The sequence below is a fragment of the Rhinolophus ferrumequinum genome (assembly GCF_004115265.2).
Source record: "Rhinolophus ferrumequinum isolate MPI-CBG mRhiFer1 chromosome 5 unlocalized genomic scaffold, mRhiFer1_v1.p scaffold_110_arrow_ctg1, whole genome shotgun sequence".
NCBI lineage: Eukaryota > Metazoa > Chordata > Mammalia > Chiroptera > Rhinolophidae > Rhinolophus > Rhinolophus ferrumequinum.
The window spans coordinates 16,860,901-16,880,819 of NW_022680355.1; the positions used below are offsets into that span (position 1 = coordinate 16,860,901).

The 19,919-nt window shown below is 40.2% G+C and overlaps 1 protein-coding gene across 2 annotated transcripts in view; it reads left to right on the top strand.

Annotated features, from left to right (window-relative positions):
* The first annotated feature begins 96 nt into the window (after window positions 1–96).
* The window catches only part of DHTKD1 (dehydrogenase E1 and transketolase domain containing 1), a 43,190-nt gene continuing 23,367 nt past the window's right edge, over window positions 97–19,919 (top strand). Inside the window, exons 1-5 of one of the 2 annotated variants that reach the window (XM_033100660.1) lie at window positions 97–323; window positions 11,517–11,672; window positions 12,872–13,083; window positions 13,888–14,082; window positions 17,867–18,136. In XM_033100660.1, the coding sequence (XP_032956551.1) occupies window positions 263–323; window positions 11,517–11,672; window positions 12,872–13,083; window positions 13,888–14,082; window positions 17,867–18,136 (894 nt within the window). In that variant the 5' untranslated portion in view covers window positions 97–262. Of the gene's footprint in view, window positions 324–925; window positions 1,192–11,516; window positions 11,673–12,871; window positions 13,084–13,887; window positions 14,083–17,866; window positions 18,137–19,919 lie in introns of those variants that run through there. The other variant, XM_033100659.1, reaches the window with a different exon arrangement.

Below are 19,919 nucleotides of genomic sequence, written 5' to 3' on the forward strand. Positions count from 1 at the left end.
ACCTGCTTGTGCTGGATGCGTTTCCTCTGTGCATGCAGGGCACCTGCACGTGACTGTATCGTAGCATCTCTCACATCGTGTGTTGAGTTCAGTCTGCAACTGAACTGGGAACCGATTAAAGACACTGTATCTTATTAATCTTTTAAGCTAGCGGAGTTCGCTGTGGGCATAGCGGTTGAATGAGTGAAGCTCATATCCTCGGCTCATTTACGTAATGTTCTTAGGAGTTTGGAGTAAGCGGCACAGCTGACTAGAACGATGGATGACAGACGAGGGAAGGATTCAGATTTCCTTCCTCCCCCACCATAGTGGCAACGTTAAAGGTGAGTCAGAATAAAATAATTGGGGAAACTGTCAGAGATAGAGCAATGGACAACCTCAAATATCTTTACATTGCTGAAATCTTCCATGCCCAATTTCTTTTCACTCCTAGTCTACACCTTTCTTATAGGTTACTCCTCCCCTATTTTGTACTTTCTCGCACAATGTTTCCTGAGAGGGGGGCAAAAGGGGGAGAGAGATTGATTTTCTGGCTCCTTCATGCGATCTTTTCTCCTTGCGTCCCTTGGTCTCAGTCCCAGCCACTTTCTATGCACCCAGTCGCTAAATTTTCCTTTCTGTATGACAACCTATATCGTGTCTGTGTGGTTAAGTTCTGTGGCTTCCAACCAAGGATGGTGGGTGAATACTTCTGGCCGGAGGCTGCAGGAGATACAGAGACATCACGGTTTGTACCAGAAAGCAGGTAACGCTCGGCTCAACACTTCACACTTCCCAAATCCAAGGCCACCCCCAGCCTCTAGGACAGTGCGAGCCCCGCCGGGTCCCGGGGCGTGGCTTCGCCTCGTCGACCCCTGCTCTGGATTGGCTCCGAGGGGCCGGCCCCCGGCCAATCAGGCACGGGGGCGTTGTCCAGGGGCGAAGCCCCCGCCTCCCGGGTGGTGCGCTCCGGGCTGGAGGCGTCCCTGAAGCGACCCTCCCTGCTTGCAGCGTCTGCTGCCCCACGCTCTCTGGACCAGGAGAGCAAGCGGAACATGGCCTCGGCCACTGTGACAGCAGCAAGACGGACCCTCGGCCGGACCCCTTCGCTCCTCCTCGGGCGTGGCTACCAGACGGAAAGGGGTGTCTACGGCTACCGGCCAAGGAAGCCCGAGAGCCGGGAACCCCGCGGCGGCTTGGCGCGCCCCCCAGGTCCGGGATGGGGCCAGGCCGTGGGCCTGCGGACTGGGGAAGCGGAGCCCCCGTGCCGGGCCTGCCCTGGGGTGCTGCTGTGGGGGGATCGGGCTTCAGGGGGCCTGCGTGTGAGCGCAGGCAGGTGGGGAGCAAGGGGAGGGGAGGGGGCACAGGGAGGCCCGCGTGGGCGTTGTCAGCGTCGGGGTCACCCCCGTCCAGCCTCGGTACTTGAGGAACCTTGAGGTTAGGGTCTCAACGTCGGTTCCACGCTTGGGTGAACTCACCTTCCGAGTTCGGACTTGTTTTGTGAGTTCTATTCCTTAAACTTGTGGGAACTTAGGTCTTTGCAGAGGCGGGGCTGCAGGAAAAAGAAAGTTCTAAGATCTCCCAGCTCCTGGAGTTTACCCAAGGATACATTTTCAGGGCTATCTCCAAGGCTTTTGTGAGCGGGAACGTGGCGATTACCGCGGACTGTACTGATTGGGTGAGGAGGGCATTTAGTAGGTGATCTTGGAGCACAGCACGGTATTTATTATCCGTTTGTGTCCTCTGGCTAGCCTCTTGAATTTCAGAGTTTAAAACTCTTTGCTGAATTTAGAACCATGTTACTGGAGTTTTAATGGATTAGAAGACATGAATATCAGTTTTTGGAACCTCTCTCTCTGTTGCATGCTCATACGCAAGGGGTTAATTTTGATTATTTGATTTATGCTGCACGGTTATTGTATCTTTATTCATCCTCACAGAGTAGAAGATGAATACAGATGAATTATTAGAAGAAAATCATTGGGCCATCTTTGTTTATTAGATTAACAATGAAAATGCCTTTCATGATCTAAGCACTTGACCTTTGGATCTTAACATCACACATTGGAACCTCAATATTTTTTACTTGATCTCTGGGAACGTTGTAAATAAACCTGATTTCTCTATCTTGAATGCAATGGGGTTTCTTTAAGAAGGCATTTTGGCCAACTAGATTGTTAATCCCTTGAGAATAAGACTATAGATGTCTTATTTAACTTTGCAAATTGAGCGTCAAGAATTTTATACATCAGTTATTCCTCAAGCTTGTGTGCTTTCAAATCACTTTGAATGATATTTAAAATGCTAGTTCCCAGGCCTCTTTCTCTCCCTCTCCCCGCTCTCAGGTTCTAATTCAGTGGTCTGAGATGAGGTAAATTCAGGAACATGTATTTTTATCAAGTACCCCAGGTAATTCTCTAACTGGTGGTCGATGGCCACCTGTGGCCAAATACTGTTTCAGTCATAAGGAATGTATGTGCAAGATGTGTTTGACATTCTCTTGTTCATTTAAGATCATATTAGTGTCTGCTCAGTGCACAGTTATTGTGATCTCGTTTGAGGTTTTCCCTTGCAGTTGGGTCTCTGTTTGCTTTCTGTTAACATCCTGGCAACTGAGATTTGGCCTTGACTTGGAAAAACCTGGGTGGGTGGTTCTTAACTGGAAGACTGTATCTAAATAATCTTGGGAGCTTTGGGCCAGTGTGGTTTGAAAAATACCTCCAGAGTTGATTTTATATATAACCATCCTTCTTCCCTCATTACCAAATTGTACATGCTTCTCCCACTAGTAATGAACTTGCTTGGTGAAATTTGAAAGTTTAGTATTAGGTTAGAACAGCAGGCCAAAGGTATGATCTTGTGTGTACTGGGAGGGAAGAGTGAAAGCAGTACTGGGATTCTTATGGGATCTGGCTTAGGGCATTTTGTTGCTAAGGGTAATAATTGTATTTTCATTTTTCTTATTTTTTTAATACTTTGAATATAACTTAAAGGCAAGTGGGCCATTTTGTAACTTTCTTCAAAATTACTATTGTGTGTAGATCTGTGACAGTTTTCCTTCTTTCTGTTTCAGAACTTATAACATTACATTGTAATAAGTCTTTTTGTAAACCATTAATCTCCTACTTGGCTGTGTGGGAGAAGAGGGAAGAAGAGTTGCATCTATCACTTCCAATAGTATCTCATTGGTCATCTGTCTTTATATACCTGTAAGGGAGACTAGAAAGCATAGTCTTTATTCATGGCGGCCATGTACCAGCTGAAAATTATCTTGAGAGAGAAGAAGAAAATAGAAAATGGAAAAACTGGTAATCACGACACTTGACCTTTTGCGGCAAATATTCTAAGCTTTTCTTTCCATACATAGAATGTATTCATCCTTCACTCGATTCCTGAATCCAGCTCAAAGTCCATTATCTCTGGAGAATGTACCGTCCTCTCCGTCAGATCTGATGGTGGCTCCTCATGGTCTGTAATTTTATGAAATGCCACCCACTTATACATTCCGTATACAAAGAAAACTCCCATCCATAAAAGGAACGAATGAAGAAATCTATAGCAGCCACTAATTGAAACCAGTTACCAAATCCTATTGGGAAGGAGTGATAAAAGCCTCTTGATGTGTCTATGTAGTAAATTCACGAGTTTATTTGGCCCATCAACTCTGCCCTCTGCCCATTCCCCTGGCTTTGGCTTATGGGTTCTTCTTCACCCATTATCTTCTGTGGCCATCTCTGACGTGGGCATTGGGCAGTATGCCCTCCTTGGGGACTACATCAGTTCTGTAACCTACTTTATTTTGATAAGGTCAGGCGCCCGAGAGTTACTTTAGAGGGTCAGCAATTACAGGGGTTTTTTTGTTTGTTTTTTTCTGGCCAGAGTTGGGAATTCTTTGGCAGTATAATTTTTCTTATAAAATTCGTAAGTCTGCAGTCTTTTTGCTTCTGGTCATTCAATAAGCAAATTGCCCAGTCAAAAAACTCATCCAAACCTAGTTTTTAAGCCTGAAAACTCTGGTTTTTTACTTACTGCTTCTGTGTTCTACCCATTCACCTCCCTAAATTTAATAGTGCTTCCCTTGAGAGCAACCAAAATGTAGTCTTGAGTGGGAGGGCAATACCCTTTACTGAATCTTGAAGTCTCAACTGGCTCCCCTTGTCTAGCAGAGAATGCGTATAGAAGGTACTTGAAGAAGGGTTTTGTCTGTTATCTTATCTCCTGCTAAGACAGGCTCTTCAGAACCACTTTTTCTAACTACTTCTCATTCTCCAAACTTGCCAGGGTCTGCCTTCTGGGTACTGAGGCCACAGACAGAGAGTCCCTCCCTGTAGAGTGAATTTCCTGCCATGTCTTCTTGCTGGTTAGCCAGTTCCACTCTGACCTCATCTTTCTCCCAGGCTTTCCTGAAAGTGACAGGAAAGAGTGAACACACAGCCTGGGTGATAGGCTCCCTGGCATGTAGTCTGCCTTTCAGGATTCCATAGGTGACAGTTTTACCAAATGTTTGTCACATAGCATCACACTGCTCATCAGCTTTCTAGTCTGAACTGTCTGGGTCCTTGGCACCCACGGCCTGACTGCTAAGCCAGTCATGCATTTTAGGTTCTGTTATGGCAGCAAACTACCTCGGGTACCAAATTCTGTATTAGGCAGGATGAGTTCAGGGGATGCGCCGGAAATCTGGAATCACAGTGACTTAAGTAAGATAAGTAAAAGTCTGAGCTGGTCTGAAAGCTTACGGTCAGTTCCATTAATCAGGACAGGAGGCTGATGAGGCCCGGGACGTGGTTTGATGGCTCTGGTCTTTTTCATGTTGCCTGTCCATTGTCCTAAGAGGTACCATCTTGGCTTAGAGGAATGATTGAGTTCGTGTGATGAGTCACGTAACTTCAGTACTGGCAAAGTAAATCAAAGGATAAACCCTACTGAAAAATGGACTCAAGGCATCCTCCCACATCAAAGGTGACATAATGAAGTGGGAGGAGTTATGGTCACAGTTACAGTGTCTCCCTTCTCTTTGCCCTTCCATCAGCCTTCTTTCTTCACATGTTTATCATGGCTAAAAATCATTACCTTCACAGGATGACTCTATCATTTACTAAGACTTCCATTGTCTTAAGCTTTAAAGAGATATTGGATTTGTTTCTAGTCACCTTTTGGATGGCAGTAGTTTCACTAGTTAAAATTTGACCTGTGATGGCTGTTACTAACAGTGTGTACTTTAACCTCGGGAAACCTCAATTTCCAAGTAAACTTGAATCTGTTTCTCAATAATCCCAATTTAAAATGGAGGTGGGTTTAGGAGTGGTGATTCACAGGTATAAATTTCGTTATGGAGGATTTCGGTTATAAAACAAGTGGCAGAATTTAGAGATCATCAGGAGAGAGAGACATAGGATTCCAAACAGCGTTTAGTGGTCACTGACCTTGGCACTGAGCTTTAATAGTTGAAGTGAGAGGTTGTAGGTATGTTGTGTATTAGAAATAATAGGAGTCTTTCTTTACTGAAGTCAAATGATTGAAGAAAATCCTACTGCATTAGAGAGTTTTTAAAAATCTAGATAATTCTGGAGCACAAATGAAGACCAAAAAGCCTAATGACATTAGCTGTTGTACTTTAAAAAAAAAAAGTCTCAATGACGTCTAGTTTTCTCATCCCTTTTTTCCATAGGCTCTGGACTTTCCTTTTCAATTTTTGTTAAAACACTGGATTGAAGTCAAATATGTGTTTTTTTTTAATTTCTAACTCATTTTCAGATTATGTATATATTTCATTTTATTGGGTAACAGTGTGTTTCTTCAGGGCCCATCAGCTCCAAGTCAAATGACTGTCCTTCAATCTAGTTGTGGAGGTCGCAGCTCAGCTCCAAGTCCAGTCGCCGTTTTCAATCTAGTTGCAGGGGGTGCAGCCCACCATCCCATGGGGGGAAATCGAACCAGCAACCTTATTGTTAAGAGCTCGCACTCTAGCACTCTAACCAACTGAGCCATCCAGATGCCCACCGGCAGCTCAGCGGTAGCTCAGCTCACGTTGTCCTTGTCTTCAATCTAGTTGTGGAGGGCGCAACTCGCTGGACCATGTGGGAATTGAACTGGCAACCTTGTTGTTAAGAGCATGTGCTCTAACCAACTGAACTAACCGGCCACCCCAAAGTCAAATATTTTTGAGTTCAAATTCCAGCTTCATTACCTGTGTTGCCTTTTGCAAGTCACTTAACCTCTTTGAGCCTCAGTTTGCTCTTCTGCAGATAAGGACACCTATTTCAGAGCTGTTGCAAGGATTAGGTAAGAGGATGTGTGAAAAATCCAACACAATGTGCAGCAAAAGTTAGTACTTAATAACTGGTCACTGTCGTTTATTATCGATCTGTGACCCTTATGCATCTACCTTGGCAATGATTTAAGAAAGGATTAGGAAAAAATTGAAAGGTCCAGAACAAGGTTTCCATTTAAAGTGCATGTGTGTGTGTGTGTGTGTGTGTGTGTGTGTGTGTGTGTATGTATGTATATGATGTGAAATGAATTCTGTTGCACAGCCTAGGTCTATCTGAGTTTGTTGTACAGAATATAGTATTCTAGTACAAAGTCTTAGCTTTTAATGTGGTTATCTATGAAGTTCCTAAGTTAAAGCTGGAGGCAGCCATCTCATTTTTATAGGGTCCTAAAGGACCCCAATTAAAAATTTCCCTTTCTTGGAGCCTTCAGTGTTTTTATAGATACATAACATTACTACTTGCTTTAAGCATATGCTGCCTTGAATGGAAATAGACTGTGGTATGATCCAGGTATTTTGTGGGGGAGGCTGTTTATGACCAGTTCCATAATAAAAAGGAACTGTATTGACTTTTGCTTTAAGCACTAAGTTTAGTTGAGTTTGTCTGTCAGTGTACTTATGCTGGTTAATATGAACACTTTTCTTCCTGAAAATAAAACACTATTCAGTGCCTGCACCGTGTTTGCTTACAGCAGAGAGTAAAGTAATTGATGTAGATAACCCTATCATAATTTCTTTTTTTTACTTCTTGTATTAGCTAAGATTCTTTTGGTCACAGGTAACAGAAACCTACGCTGGCTATCTTAAGCAAAGAGGAGACTTTATTTGAAAGATACAGGTGTCTCCTAGAACGGAAGGATGTGCGGAATAAACCAGAGCTAACTCTGGGAATATTGGCAGAAGGCGAGTCTGAGCTCATAGGGCACAGCTGTTAATGTACTCAGCTCCCGTATCAGCCATAACGTGTGTTGGGTGTCCTCCAGATCATGCCACAATCGGAGATTTGCCAGAAAGACTCATGGCACTCAGCATATAGTTGTACTCAAGGCCAAGATTTATTACCGTGATGTAACAGGCATACACAGCTGGATCAGAATGGAAAAAGGCACAGCTAGAATCTGGAGGTACCATTGTATAGGCTTCCTTCTGCTCCCTGTCCCAAGAGTGGTGACACAGAATGCACACCTCTTCAAGCTACAAAAGCACTGCAACATATATGCAATGTTTTTGCCCAGGGAAGCCTATTAGACAGTAGGTACCCAAGACTTTCACTGGGGCATGTTCATGTAAACACCCTCTGCATGTGCCAAAATCCCAGACTCCCAGGAGAACAGGTGTTTAGCATAAGGCACATTGTTTGCACAAACAGTCCAGGCACATGGACCACCCTTATCAGTTAGCTTTAGGTGAGGCCGCTCCTGAAACCCAAGCGCCCCGACACCAGCCCAGGGCCAACCTTGCAAGCAGGCTTTTCTAAAGACAGCAGTCTCAGGCTCTTTTCTTACAACTTAGCTCTCAGTTCTAAATCGCAAAATCTGGAACGGTTGAATCTGACCCACCTTGACTCAGGTGTCTCTGGAATCCATGACCTTGGAGACAAGCAAAATGGAGTGATGTAGACATAGCTGCCGGAACCCACCCCCTGGAATGGGAGGGTGCAGCTCTCAGAAAGGGGGGACTCCGAGTGAGCAAGAAAGATCTACCACAGCCCTCGAGGGCTCTGGAAAACTTTCATCATGAAGCTTCTGTGACTCTGTTACAATATGCTGAGTCTCAGGACTTTTTTCATTCAAGTAATAACACATATTTCTTGAGCATCTGCTCTGTTCTGGTTTTCTGAGCTGAAATATTGGTTTCCTGAATGCCTCTAATATTTCCCATTTTGTTTCGAAGAAGAGTGTGTGTGTGTCCTGTTCTTGTTTTCCTTCTTCCTTCTGACTTAGGGATTTAACTTAAATTCCTCTGAACTTTTGGAGATATCATGAGTTCTAAGTTATTTGGGCAATATTTTATTATGCCTAACATAAAGGCATTCATTTTTCTGTCACAATAACTCTTTGACATATGCAGTAATAGGAAGTTTTAAAATGAAAAACATATGCATTCTATTGCTGTTCTCCCATCCTTTTAAATATTTTTATCTCTTATTTATTTTATATTCTTTAAATCTTCTAATTAATTTTTTTCATTAAAGGTTTCATTGTTTTAAATATATATTTTTAAACAAATACTTCTATTATTTGCTACAGAAGAAAAACAGCAGAAACACTTGTATCCAATGCATTTGAAACTAGAAGTTGGTGAGTTAATTTTTAGAAAATCATTGAAGCAAGGATTATCATAAAGACGTGAGAGATGCCTCAAGTATTTTGACCTAAATATTTATTTTTGTTTGCATCTCTGCAAGTATTTAAAGAAAGCTTGTGAAAGCAATCTGATTGTAAAATCTGTCTAGAGTGTTATAATTTCTCCCCTAATATTTCACCTTTTCCCCAGCAGCAGTCTTAGGAACAAATCTAACTGATTCTTACCAGCAGATAGTCACCTAGTGAGGACGGACATACCCAGAGCACTGGAGAGAACCCACTAATCAAAAGCTTTCAGAATGCAGTAGGCAGCAAGTCTGTTCAATGGATACAGTTTGAAGAGCTCTATTGTACATGTCCATTGTGGAAAACTTAGAAAATATGATAAGCAAAAATACAAAAACAAACAAACAAAAAATCAGGAATTTTCACTAAGCTTCTGGTCTGTTTCCTTTCTATAAATGAAATATGTATATAGATATATATGCATATATAAAGTATGTATACTAATATGATACTATATAAACTATATAATGAAATATATATTATATGCTACATATACATACACACATATTAACAGAAAGCAGACTCATGCTATATATACTGTATTACGGTCTTTCCTCATCTAAGTAAACAAACACTTTTCCACTGAGCGTTCTCCTACAACATGCTTTTGTAGGGACTGTTGGCAAGTGGAGATTAGTTAACACCACTGCCACATGTCCCTCAGAGGACTGGAGGTTTACAAAGAGTTAGAGGACCATGATAAGGAAATGTCAGCGAGGAAGCAGGAGGCATTAACGCCACCTCACTATTGGAAGGGTGTGGGTGTGGGCAATGAATAGCTTCACTTACTACCAGTGTCCTTTGGGAAAAACAGATTCCAGTTAGGACAGGAGTATAAGGAGTGTTCGGGGAAGAGGTTAAGAATGTTGCGAGGTTTGTAAATCATGCAACAGAATTCCAGAGGTCACGTGGAAGGACCTGGGGGGAAGACGGGGAAGGATATGGGATTGTGTCCAGTAGAAGAAACCAGAGCAATGAAATAAGGGTCTCCGAGAAAAGAGATTGTCAGGAGGCTTGTAAGATGTGCCCAGTGGTGGGAGGGGAATATTCCTCTCTCTCTGGTTCTGACCGAATAGTAGATGTCACGTGCTCTTTGTGGTCCCTGTTGCCCATTCCTTTTTTTTTTTAATATATATATATATATATATATATATATATGTGTATATATATATGTGTATATATATATATATATATATATATATATATATATATATATATATAAAGAACTTTTAATCATGGTTGTCTTATAAAGGCCGCTCCTTCTTAAAAACATTCTTTCGTTGGCTCTCTGGCATTGCAAGGTCCTGGTTTTGCTCCTAACAACCTCAGTCACTTTTGGGGGCACCTCCTCTTCTTCCATCTCTAAAATATTGGTGCTCTGTGGGTCTGCCTAGTGCTACTTTCTTAGTCTACTTTCTCTCTGGGTGATTTCCTCCACTTTCCATGGCTTCCAGTATCATCTACAAAACTCCATCGTTAGTGCGATAAGTCCAATAGTAAATATACAGGGTTATCATGACCATTCTCAGATCAATCTAGTAGCCCTTTGGAAAACATTGTCTTAGTGAATAAACATCAGCTCACAGAGATCACTGCTTCAATTTCAAATGGCTCACCAGCGAGGCTTTTAATGATACTCTACAACACTGACATGGGAATTGGCCCCAAAACACAGTGGTTTGGACACAGTCTTTCTGGATTTTAGCTACAAATATGCAGGTTTCCTATTCTGTAAAATACCAATTGAGAACTTCAGTATGGTTCATAACAGAACCCTATGGCAATGTTTCTAGCCTGAAATCGGTTCATTTACCAGGATTGTTTGATTGGTTAATCAGACATAGTACAGATCCTCCTACTGCCGTATTAGTGCAAACACACTCTTTCCCTATTCAGTACATCTCTGTTCTTTCCTCTGAGCCAGTGCCCACAGGTACATTTTGCAGTACTCTGAATATAAACCCAGGCACATATGTAACTCTGAAATCATTACACAGCAATACATGTTCAAAAAAGAGGTCATTAAATTTTTCAAAATACGCGAACAGTTTTCTTTGGTTTCTGACAATAAAAATGCAAATTTTAAAAATGTTCAGAAAAATTTGTGCCCTCAATATCAGATCTGTTCATCTTTAGGGATTTGTGCTCAGTTTGTGTGAGACTACCTTGATGAACTGAAGGTTAACTGACTGTGGGATGAGGGATTTTCCGCCTCAAATTTTAGAAGGACTTTCATGTGGAAAAGGAAAGAAAAACAATTGGGGCTGAATATAAAATCATCTCAGATAGAATTGGATTCATTACATGGAGACTGGGGAATCACTCATTCAGGGCTTTTACAAAGGGGATTTTTTTTTTAACATTATGTGCGTGACAAGATAATTTCTAAAGTCTTTTCCTCATACAAGATTTCCTGAGTCTATGAGATAATGATGTACTTGGGGTCTTTAAGAAATAAGGAAGAAAATGTAACACTGATTTTGTAGTTCTGTCTGTCTCTATTTTTTATGTAAGGTATAGAAGAACATCTGAAACAATTGAGAGGACTCATTATCCATAATCTCAGCATTTTAAGTTACTTTCAATTTGGAGTATTCCCTTTTAATGTTTACCTGTGTGCAGTTATTTTTATAAACGTTCACTCATAGTTCTATTTACTTTTTGGGTTTTTTAAAGTGATTTTTAGTTACCATGAGATAAATTTAAGGGAATATGTGTGTTTTCCTGAATTCTGATTGTCTTTCATCCTGAAAACCACTGGTAGATATGGTGAGTAGGAGCAATATGTTAAAAATATCTGAGGCCACAAGGGCTTCTTTGAAAAACGGATTTTTGTGGTTTGTGGGCATTTCCTCAACTGTTTGTGTTGGTTTCTTTTTCACCTGAATTAGTGGATCATGGACTTGCCAGGTTGGTGACAGTATATTGTGAGCATGGTCACAAAGCTGCCAAAATCAATCCTCTCTTCACCGGACAAGCCCTGCAGGAGAATGTGCCCGAAATCCAAGCCCTTGTGCAGACCCTGCAGGGACCCTTTAACACCACAGGTAAAGTCCATTTACAAGAGACCTTCCATGTGAGTTACCTGCTGACAGATATGGGGCTCCTTTCTCTGTTCTTGAAGAACCCACATGCCCCCTGGAGCTGAGGCTTCCTCGGGGTGTGAGGAGGCAGTGAGGGCCACATTCAGGCACTGCCATGGAGGAGCAGTCTTGAGGTTCTAGAATGGTCTTCCAATAGGGCCCATTTCCTCTGTGTTCAAACACCTGGAGACAAATGGTCAATGAAAAGGTACTCACTGTCACTAATCATTAGGGAAATGCGAATCAAAACCACAACGAGCCATCACCTCACACCTGTTAAAATGGGTATTGTTAAAAACGACAAATAGACAAGTGTTGGTGAGGATGCGGAGAAAAGGGAACCCTCGTGCACTGTTGGTGGGATTGTAAGTTGGTGCAGCCACTATGGAAGACAGTATGGAGATTCCTCAAAAAATGAAAAATAAAACCACCATAAGATCCAGCAATCCCACTTCTGGGTATTTACCCAAAGGAATTGAAATCAGGATGGTGAGGAAATACGTGAACTCCCATGTTCAGTGCAGCATTGGTCAGTCGATACCAACGATCCAAAGTGTATCATAAGAAACCATAAGCAATATAAAGTAAATGTTGGTTTGTTAACTCATGTTGTAGGTTTAGGCAAATGGCTGATAAACTGAGTTGGTGCTGAGCTGATGACATATTACAAACCTTCCTATTCTTTGACTGAGGTTCAAGGATATTTCCTTTTACCCTAAAATATTGCTTTACTATCAATACAAATTCACATTAAGACCAACTATTTAATAATAGATGCTGCTTTATAGATATTATTAAGACTTGAACATTTTGGTAGACAGATATTTGAGATAAAGGTAGGATGTATGATTTGTAGCTATAAAGCAGATAAAAAGGAGGTTTCAAATTTTAGTTTGAAATGACTATAGAATCAAAATTTGGTATAAAGCAGCATGGCTCTGTCCTTGTGAAGAAAGATTTTTTTTTCTCTTCTCGTTTTACTACCTTATGGCTTTTGACCATATTTTTAGTTTTGCTTCTAGAAAAATATAGATAAGTATTGATATTGACCCAAGTTATTCAGAATGAAATGCTCTGAACTGAAATAATTATTTTGGTATGTTCTGTAATTAGTTATGTGGTTGATTCTTCTTTAAAATGATCCCTTTGATTCCATTTCGTAGGATTATTGAACATGGGGAAGGACGAGGCCTCGCTGGAGGAAGTATTAGCCTATCTCAACCAAATCTACTGTGGACAGATTTCTATTGAAACCTCCCAACTTCAGAGCCAAGAGGAGAAAGACTGGTTTGCCAAGCGGTTTGAGGAACTAAAAAAGGAGACATTTACCACAGAAGAGAGAAAACATCTGTCCAAACTAATGCTAGAATCGCAGGTATAAAAGCAGCAGCTAATATCAGGGAACTAGGTCAGCTCATTTTCTACAAAGACATATAAATATTGAAGAGAGGGAATTAGACATTAATTCTCTGAATGTACCTCAACTTACCCCCCATTGCTTCAACACGACCGACAGTATAACACCAACCACTTTATTCTGAGCAGGAAAAAGTAGAACGCCGAACAATGGACCTTTTGGTTCTCCTCAGAGTCAAAATACTTTTTATATATTTGTCTCCTCACTCTATAAAAGATTGAAAAATCCTTGAGATCTTACTTCTCTTTTTATTATCTGGAGTGATTGAAAAATTAAAAAACCTGTACATGAAAGACAAATCAATACAAATAATGGAATTGAATCTCTGTCAGGGCTATAATCAGGACTCAGGCACATCAAGATGACAAGGAACTATTCCCAATCATTCAGACAGTTGGCTAGTTTGCAGCCTTGATGAAAATAGCACTGTAGAGCCTGAAACTAGAATGCAGGTACTGGGAGAGCAGCAGGAAGCTAAGGCCCTGCCCCACACTAAAAGAACACACATTCTAAGGGGATTCCTCTTGGGGCAAGTCATGCTACCTCTCAGGTCATTTTCTCTGCATCCCCACTGCTCTCTGGTGTCCTTGGCAAGGCTTTCCTGCTGGGCGAGGGGGACTATGTCTGTCTCTGGGACATGTAGTGAGGGGGCACGGCTGAAGCTATGGGAAGTGGGGATGTGTTCAATGACACGTCGGTGAGTTTGACTTTGACCTGCGGAGTTAGCTATCTTCCTATAACTGTGTGATATGATGTCTATAGGAGTTTGACCACTTTTTGGCCACCAAGTTTGCCACGGTTAAGCGATATGGAGGCGAAGGAGCTGAAAGCATGATGGGCTTTTTCCATGAGTTGTTGAAAATGTCAGCTTACAGTGGGATCACCGATGTCATCATTGGGATGCCCCATAGAGGGAGACTTAATTTATTGACAGGCCTTCTGCAGTTCCCTCCAGAGGTAAGATACTTTCTATGACAATTGACTGTAACAGAATAAAACCAATGGTAATAATTCCTTTTAGAAAACTGGCAAAGCGTATGCGCCATTGACATATGACATAGCTGACTTAATTGATGGAATGCAATGCAGCAGGATAGAACTGGTATTTAGGTTGGTTTTCTGTATAATCGCATATGGATCCTTTCTTCTCTCAGGGAGATTAAAGATTACTTTGTTTCCTCAAGGATTTTATGAATAGATACATTCTCTCCTTGGAAGCACTCTTTTTTTACTTAATAAACATTGTTCAAATGAACACAGAGATCTGTGCCATTTTATGCAATTTTACCTCCTACTTATTTGCAGAATTTATAATTAATAGATTGTGTAAAACTAATAACACATTGTTATCTCAAGAAACCACCTAAGTGAGTGGTTTTATGGGTAATTGAGTTTTGGTATTTCTGTTCAGTCCAACTCAGCTGCCCTGTAAGTCTCTCAAAAGACTTGACAGCATGGACTGAAAATATGGTGTGGGGGAACATCCGAGACATTTGATATGTAATAAGATTGTGGCCACTATGCATGGATAAGCCTCACTACTGTTCTTGTCCTGGAGATTAAAAATAATTATAAGTGTTAAAGGCACTATCAAAGTTAGGTGGAGTGAATAGAGCCCTTGGAAGGATGTGATCCTTAAGAATATTAGAAAATCTACGTGATGTCATGTCTAGGGGCCAAGTTTTACCACTATTCGTCATACCTCGGTGTTCTGCTAAGAGGCTGATAATCAGCTTTTATAAGACAAATACCTTAGAAAAGGTACAGTGCTTGTACGACAGGATAAAGTGATTGACAGATGGAGGCATGTGTTTCGATCCATGCAGAAATTCTTAAACCAAAAATTGCATTCCTAAAATAGCTTAGACAAAGAAATTACTCAAAGATGCAGAGATGATTACAAAGGATCATCTTTTTGAGAAACACATCTTATCTGCACTGTGTGAGTATGTATGTATCTATTTGTAGATAGGTCGGTAAGAAGCTTTTTAAATAATCCACATGCTCTTTTGGTAAATACCTTGGTTTGAGATCCACCTTTCTTGCTTACTAGCCAAGGAACTTTAACAATTTACTTAATGTCTCTTGCTTGTTCATTTTGAAAATGGGGAGTAACATCTATCTCCGAGAGGACTAAAAATGAAGTCAGAGAATGTATGCAGAGAAGTGCTTTGAGAACTGGATGGTATAGCTTTTTAGATGTGAGCTAAGCTGTATACATCATCCCCTGTCTTGAAGGGATTAAGTTCTATTATTTTCCTCTCTATGTTTAACAAAATTAATACAAAGTTCTTTTTTTTTTTCAGTTTCAGGCGTACAAAACAACGCAATAGTTAGACATTTACACCCCTCAAAAAGTGATAACCTCCATCCCCCAATCTATTGCCCCTCTGACATCGTATATATCTATTACATTTTCATTGACCTCTTCCCTGTGCTGTACTCCATATCCCATGTCCGCAAATATATTAAATTATAGTTGACATACAATATTATTCAACTTCAGCTTCAGGTGTACACTGCAGTGGTCAAGAATCTACACCGTCCATGAAGTGGTCTCCCTAATGAAACAAATGCCCATCTGACACCCTACAAAATCTTTACAACATTATTGATTATCTTCCCCAAACTGTCCTTCATATCCCCGTGGAAATATTGTAGTTACCAATTTATGCTGTCTAATCCCTTCCTCTTCTTCCTCATCTCCGCCCCACTCCCCTCTAGCAACCATCAGTTTTTCCTCTATATCTTTGAGACTATTTCTGTTCACTTTGTTCATTTATTCAGCTCTTTAGATTCCACAAATAAGTGAGATCATATGGTATTTGTCTTTCTCCGACTGACTTATTTCACTTAGCATAAAGTTCTCTAGGTCCATCCATATAGTTGCAAATGGTAAGATTGCATTCTTCTTTATAGCCAAGTAATACTCCATTGTATAAATGTACCACCGTTTCTTAATCCAGTCGTCTACCGATGGGCATTTTGGTCGTTTCCAAGTCTTGGCTATTGTAAATAATGCTGCAATAAACATAGGGGTACATATATTTTTTTGAATTAGCGTCTTGGATTTCTCTGGATAGATATCTAAGAGTAGAATTGCTGGGTCATAAGGTAGTTCCATTTGCAGTTTTTTGAGATACCGCCATACTGATTTCCATAGTGGGTGCACTGATCTGCAATCCCGCCAACAGTGCACCAGGGTTCCCTTTTCTCCACATCCTCACCAGCACTTGTTGTTTGTTGATTTATGATGATGCCATTCTGACAGGTGTGAGATGGTATCTCATTGTGGGTTTTATTTGCATTTCTCTAATGATTAGTGAGGTTGAGCATTTTTTCATATGCCTGTTGGCCGTCTGAATTTCTTCTTTAGAGAAATGTCTCTTCATGTCCTCTGCCCGTTTTTTAATTGGGTTGCTTGTTTTTTTGGTGTTGAGCTGAATGAGTGTTTTATAAAATTTGGATATTAACCCTTTATCAGATGTATCTTTGACAATTATCTTGTCCCATTCAGTAGGCTGCCTTTTTGTTTTATTGATGGTTTCTTTTGTTGTGAAAAAACTTTTAAGTTTGATGTAATCCCATGTTTCTTTTTTCTCTTACTTCCCTTGCCCTAGGGGATATATCAGTAAAAATATTTCTCAGAGTAATGTCTGCAAATTTACTCCCTATATTTTCTTCTAGGAGTTTTATGGTTTCGGGTCTTACATTTAAGTCTTCAATCCATTTTGAATTTGTTCTCATATATGGTGTAAGGAGGTGGTCCAGTTTCATTTTTTTTGTATGTGTCAGTCCAGTTTCCCCAGCACCATTTGTTAAATAAACTGTCTTTACCCCGACGTAAATTCTTGCTTCCCTTGTCATAGATTAAATGACCACATATGAATGGATTTATTTCTGGACTCTCTATTCTGTTTTATTGATCTATGTGTCTGTTTTTATGCCAATTCCATACTGTTTTGATTATAGTATAGCCTTGTAGTATGATTTGATGTTGGGTAGTAGGATACCTCCCACTTTGTTCTTATTTCTCAAGATTGCCGTGGCTATTCGGGGTCTTTTATAGTTCCATATAAATTTTAGGATTATATGTTCAATTTCTGAGAAAAATGTCATTGGTACTTTGATAGGAATTGCATTGAATCTATATATTGCCTTTAACTATATTAATTCTTCCTGTCCAAGGATATGGTATGTATTTCCATTTATTTGTATCTTCTTTGATTTCTCTCTTCAGTGTCTTATAATTTTCTGAGTACAGGTCTTTTACTTCTTTGGTTAAATTTATTCCTAGGTATTTTATTGTTTTTGAAGCAATTGTAAATGGGATTGATTTCTTGATTTCTCCTTCTGATAGTTTATTATTGGTGTATACAAATACAACTGATTTCTGAATATTAGTTTGATAGAGTTCTTCTGAAAATATATTCTGACAAGTGCATTTAAAAATTTTATTTTGCTTATTGCAAGGCAGAGGTACCTTTCTGTGTGTGTCATGTTAAACTGTTTGTATAGTGTTGGGACTGCATTAGATTATGAAAATCTCCAAATAGAATACACCTCTGTGCATTCAAGCAGTTAGAAGTTTGTGCCTATTTTTAAACAATGCATGATAATAATAATGATAAAAACATGTGCATAAAGTTTTTTTGTACTGTATAATTTAAACTTACCACCTCTTCCCTAGTTTCCATTGTGATAAAAGCCATTTTTTTCCTTGTCTGTGTATACATGATAGCTGATGTTCCGTAAAATGCGAGGCTTAAGTGAATTTCCGGAGAATGTCCCAGCCACTGGAGATGTGCTGTCTCACCTGACCTCCTCGGTTGATCTGGACTTTGGTGCACACCATCCCCTGCACGTGACAATGCTGCCTAACCCCTCGCACCTAGAGGCCGTTAACCCCGTAGCCGTCGGGAAGACTCGGGGAAGGCAGCAGTCCAGGCAGGATGGGGACTACTCCCCAGACAGTTCGGCTCAGCCTGGGGACAAAGTCATATGTTTACAGGTACTTGTAATTTCAGGCAATGAGGGCAAAGGTTGGGAAGACTGACTAGGGAAAAAGAATGTCTGGGTTGCTAGGTCTGAAAGGAGATAGAAGATACTCAAGATGGACCTGAGATGAACTTTTGGGAAAAGAAGATTCTGGGTTCATTTTAAAAATCAATAGTAGATATGAAGTCTAGTCTCAAGGCATCTGACTTTAGATTGAGGTTTCCACTATGTGTTTTTTTCTTGAGTTATGAATTAATTAAGGGAGCATTGAAAGGCATACCTGCTACTGCTAAGAGGACAGAGGTCATGGCTTCTCTGAAAGTATGGTCTTCTAGTAAACTATATGTACCCATATATCTAACAAGGCTAAAAGAGTCTGGATTTATTCATTTATTACTTTTTTTTACACTTTATTTATTTATTTATATTGTTTTATATTAATTTCAGGTATTCAGCATAGTGGTGAGACATTTATGTAATTTATGAACTGATGCCCCTAACTAGTCTAATATCCACCTGTGGCACTATCCATAGTTATTACCATACAATGACTGTATTCCCTATGCTTTACATCCCTGTGACTATGTTGTAACTACCAATTTGTGCTTCTTAATCCCTTCACCTTTTTCACCCTGCTCCCAACTCCTCTTCCATCACCCTGATAAATCTAGTACCATCTGACACCATGCGTTGTTATTATAGTATTACTGACTATATTCCTTATGTGAGGCCCTAGATCTCCATGTCAACCTTGTAACCACCAATTTGTACTTCTTAACCCCGTCTCATTTTTCACTCACCCCTCACCCTCCTCCCATCTGGCAACCATCACAATGTCGTTTGTTTTAAAGTGAAGGCCTGTGGCATTAAGGCAACCAATACGAGTTATTAGTGTGGCTCTTCCTTCCTCTAACCCCCAATTTTTCATAACCCAAAATGTATATTTGAGAGGTTTGGACCATAGGTCACATTTTTTTCTACAAGTTTTTATTTGAATATGGAACTTTAACTACTGGGAGATAATTAATCCTGGATATCGGTAACTGAGTCTTCAAACCCAGCAGAAATCTCTGTATTCATAAGGCAGTAGAATGTTTAGCTATGTATACAAATAACCACATTATCTTATTCACATTACTTTTTCATGGGCCAGAAACTTATAGAAAATAAATTGGGGGTAGGCAGAATTGGATTGGATTATGATATGATATTTCTAAAAATAAACCTCCAAATCATTAGGCAGACATTCTCTTTACCTTTCACTTGACTTAACTCATGATACTCTGATATATTTTAGTCACTCACATTTACTCACTACATTAAGCAGCTCTTAAAGTTGATTTCTGAAGAGGTGAAAATGGCATTTTCTTTAAAGAGATAAGAAACTGACTACCCTCTTTTATCTACTTTATGTTCCCAAAATATTTGGCCCTGCTCCATCTGCACATATCTTGCCTTGCTCAAGTACACAATTCTAGTTTCTTGTGGGAACTCTAAGTTTAGAGACTGTAATACCATGTTTCCCGGAAAATAAGACCTAGCTGGACAATCAGCTCTAATGCGTCTTTTGGAGCAAAAATTAATATAAGACCCGGTCTTATTTTACTATAATATAATATAATACATAATATAATATAACCAGGTCTTATATTAATTTTTGCTCCAAAAGATATATTAGAGCCGATTGGCTAGGTCTTATTTTCGGGGAAACACCGTATCACGGTGGGTAAGATTCCCCATGCTAGTTTTCCTGCCTGTCTTCTGTTTGTCTTAGTCCTGGACCTGGTGAAAGTGGA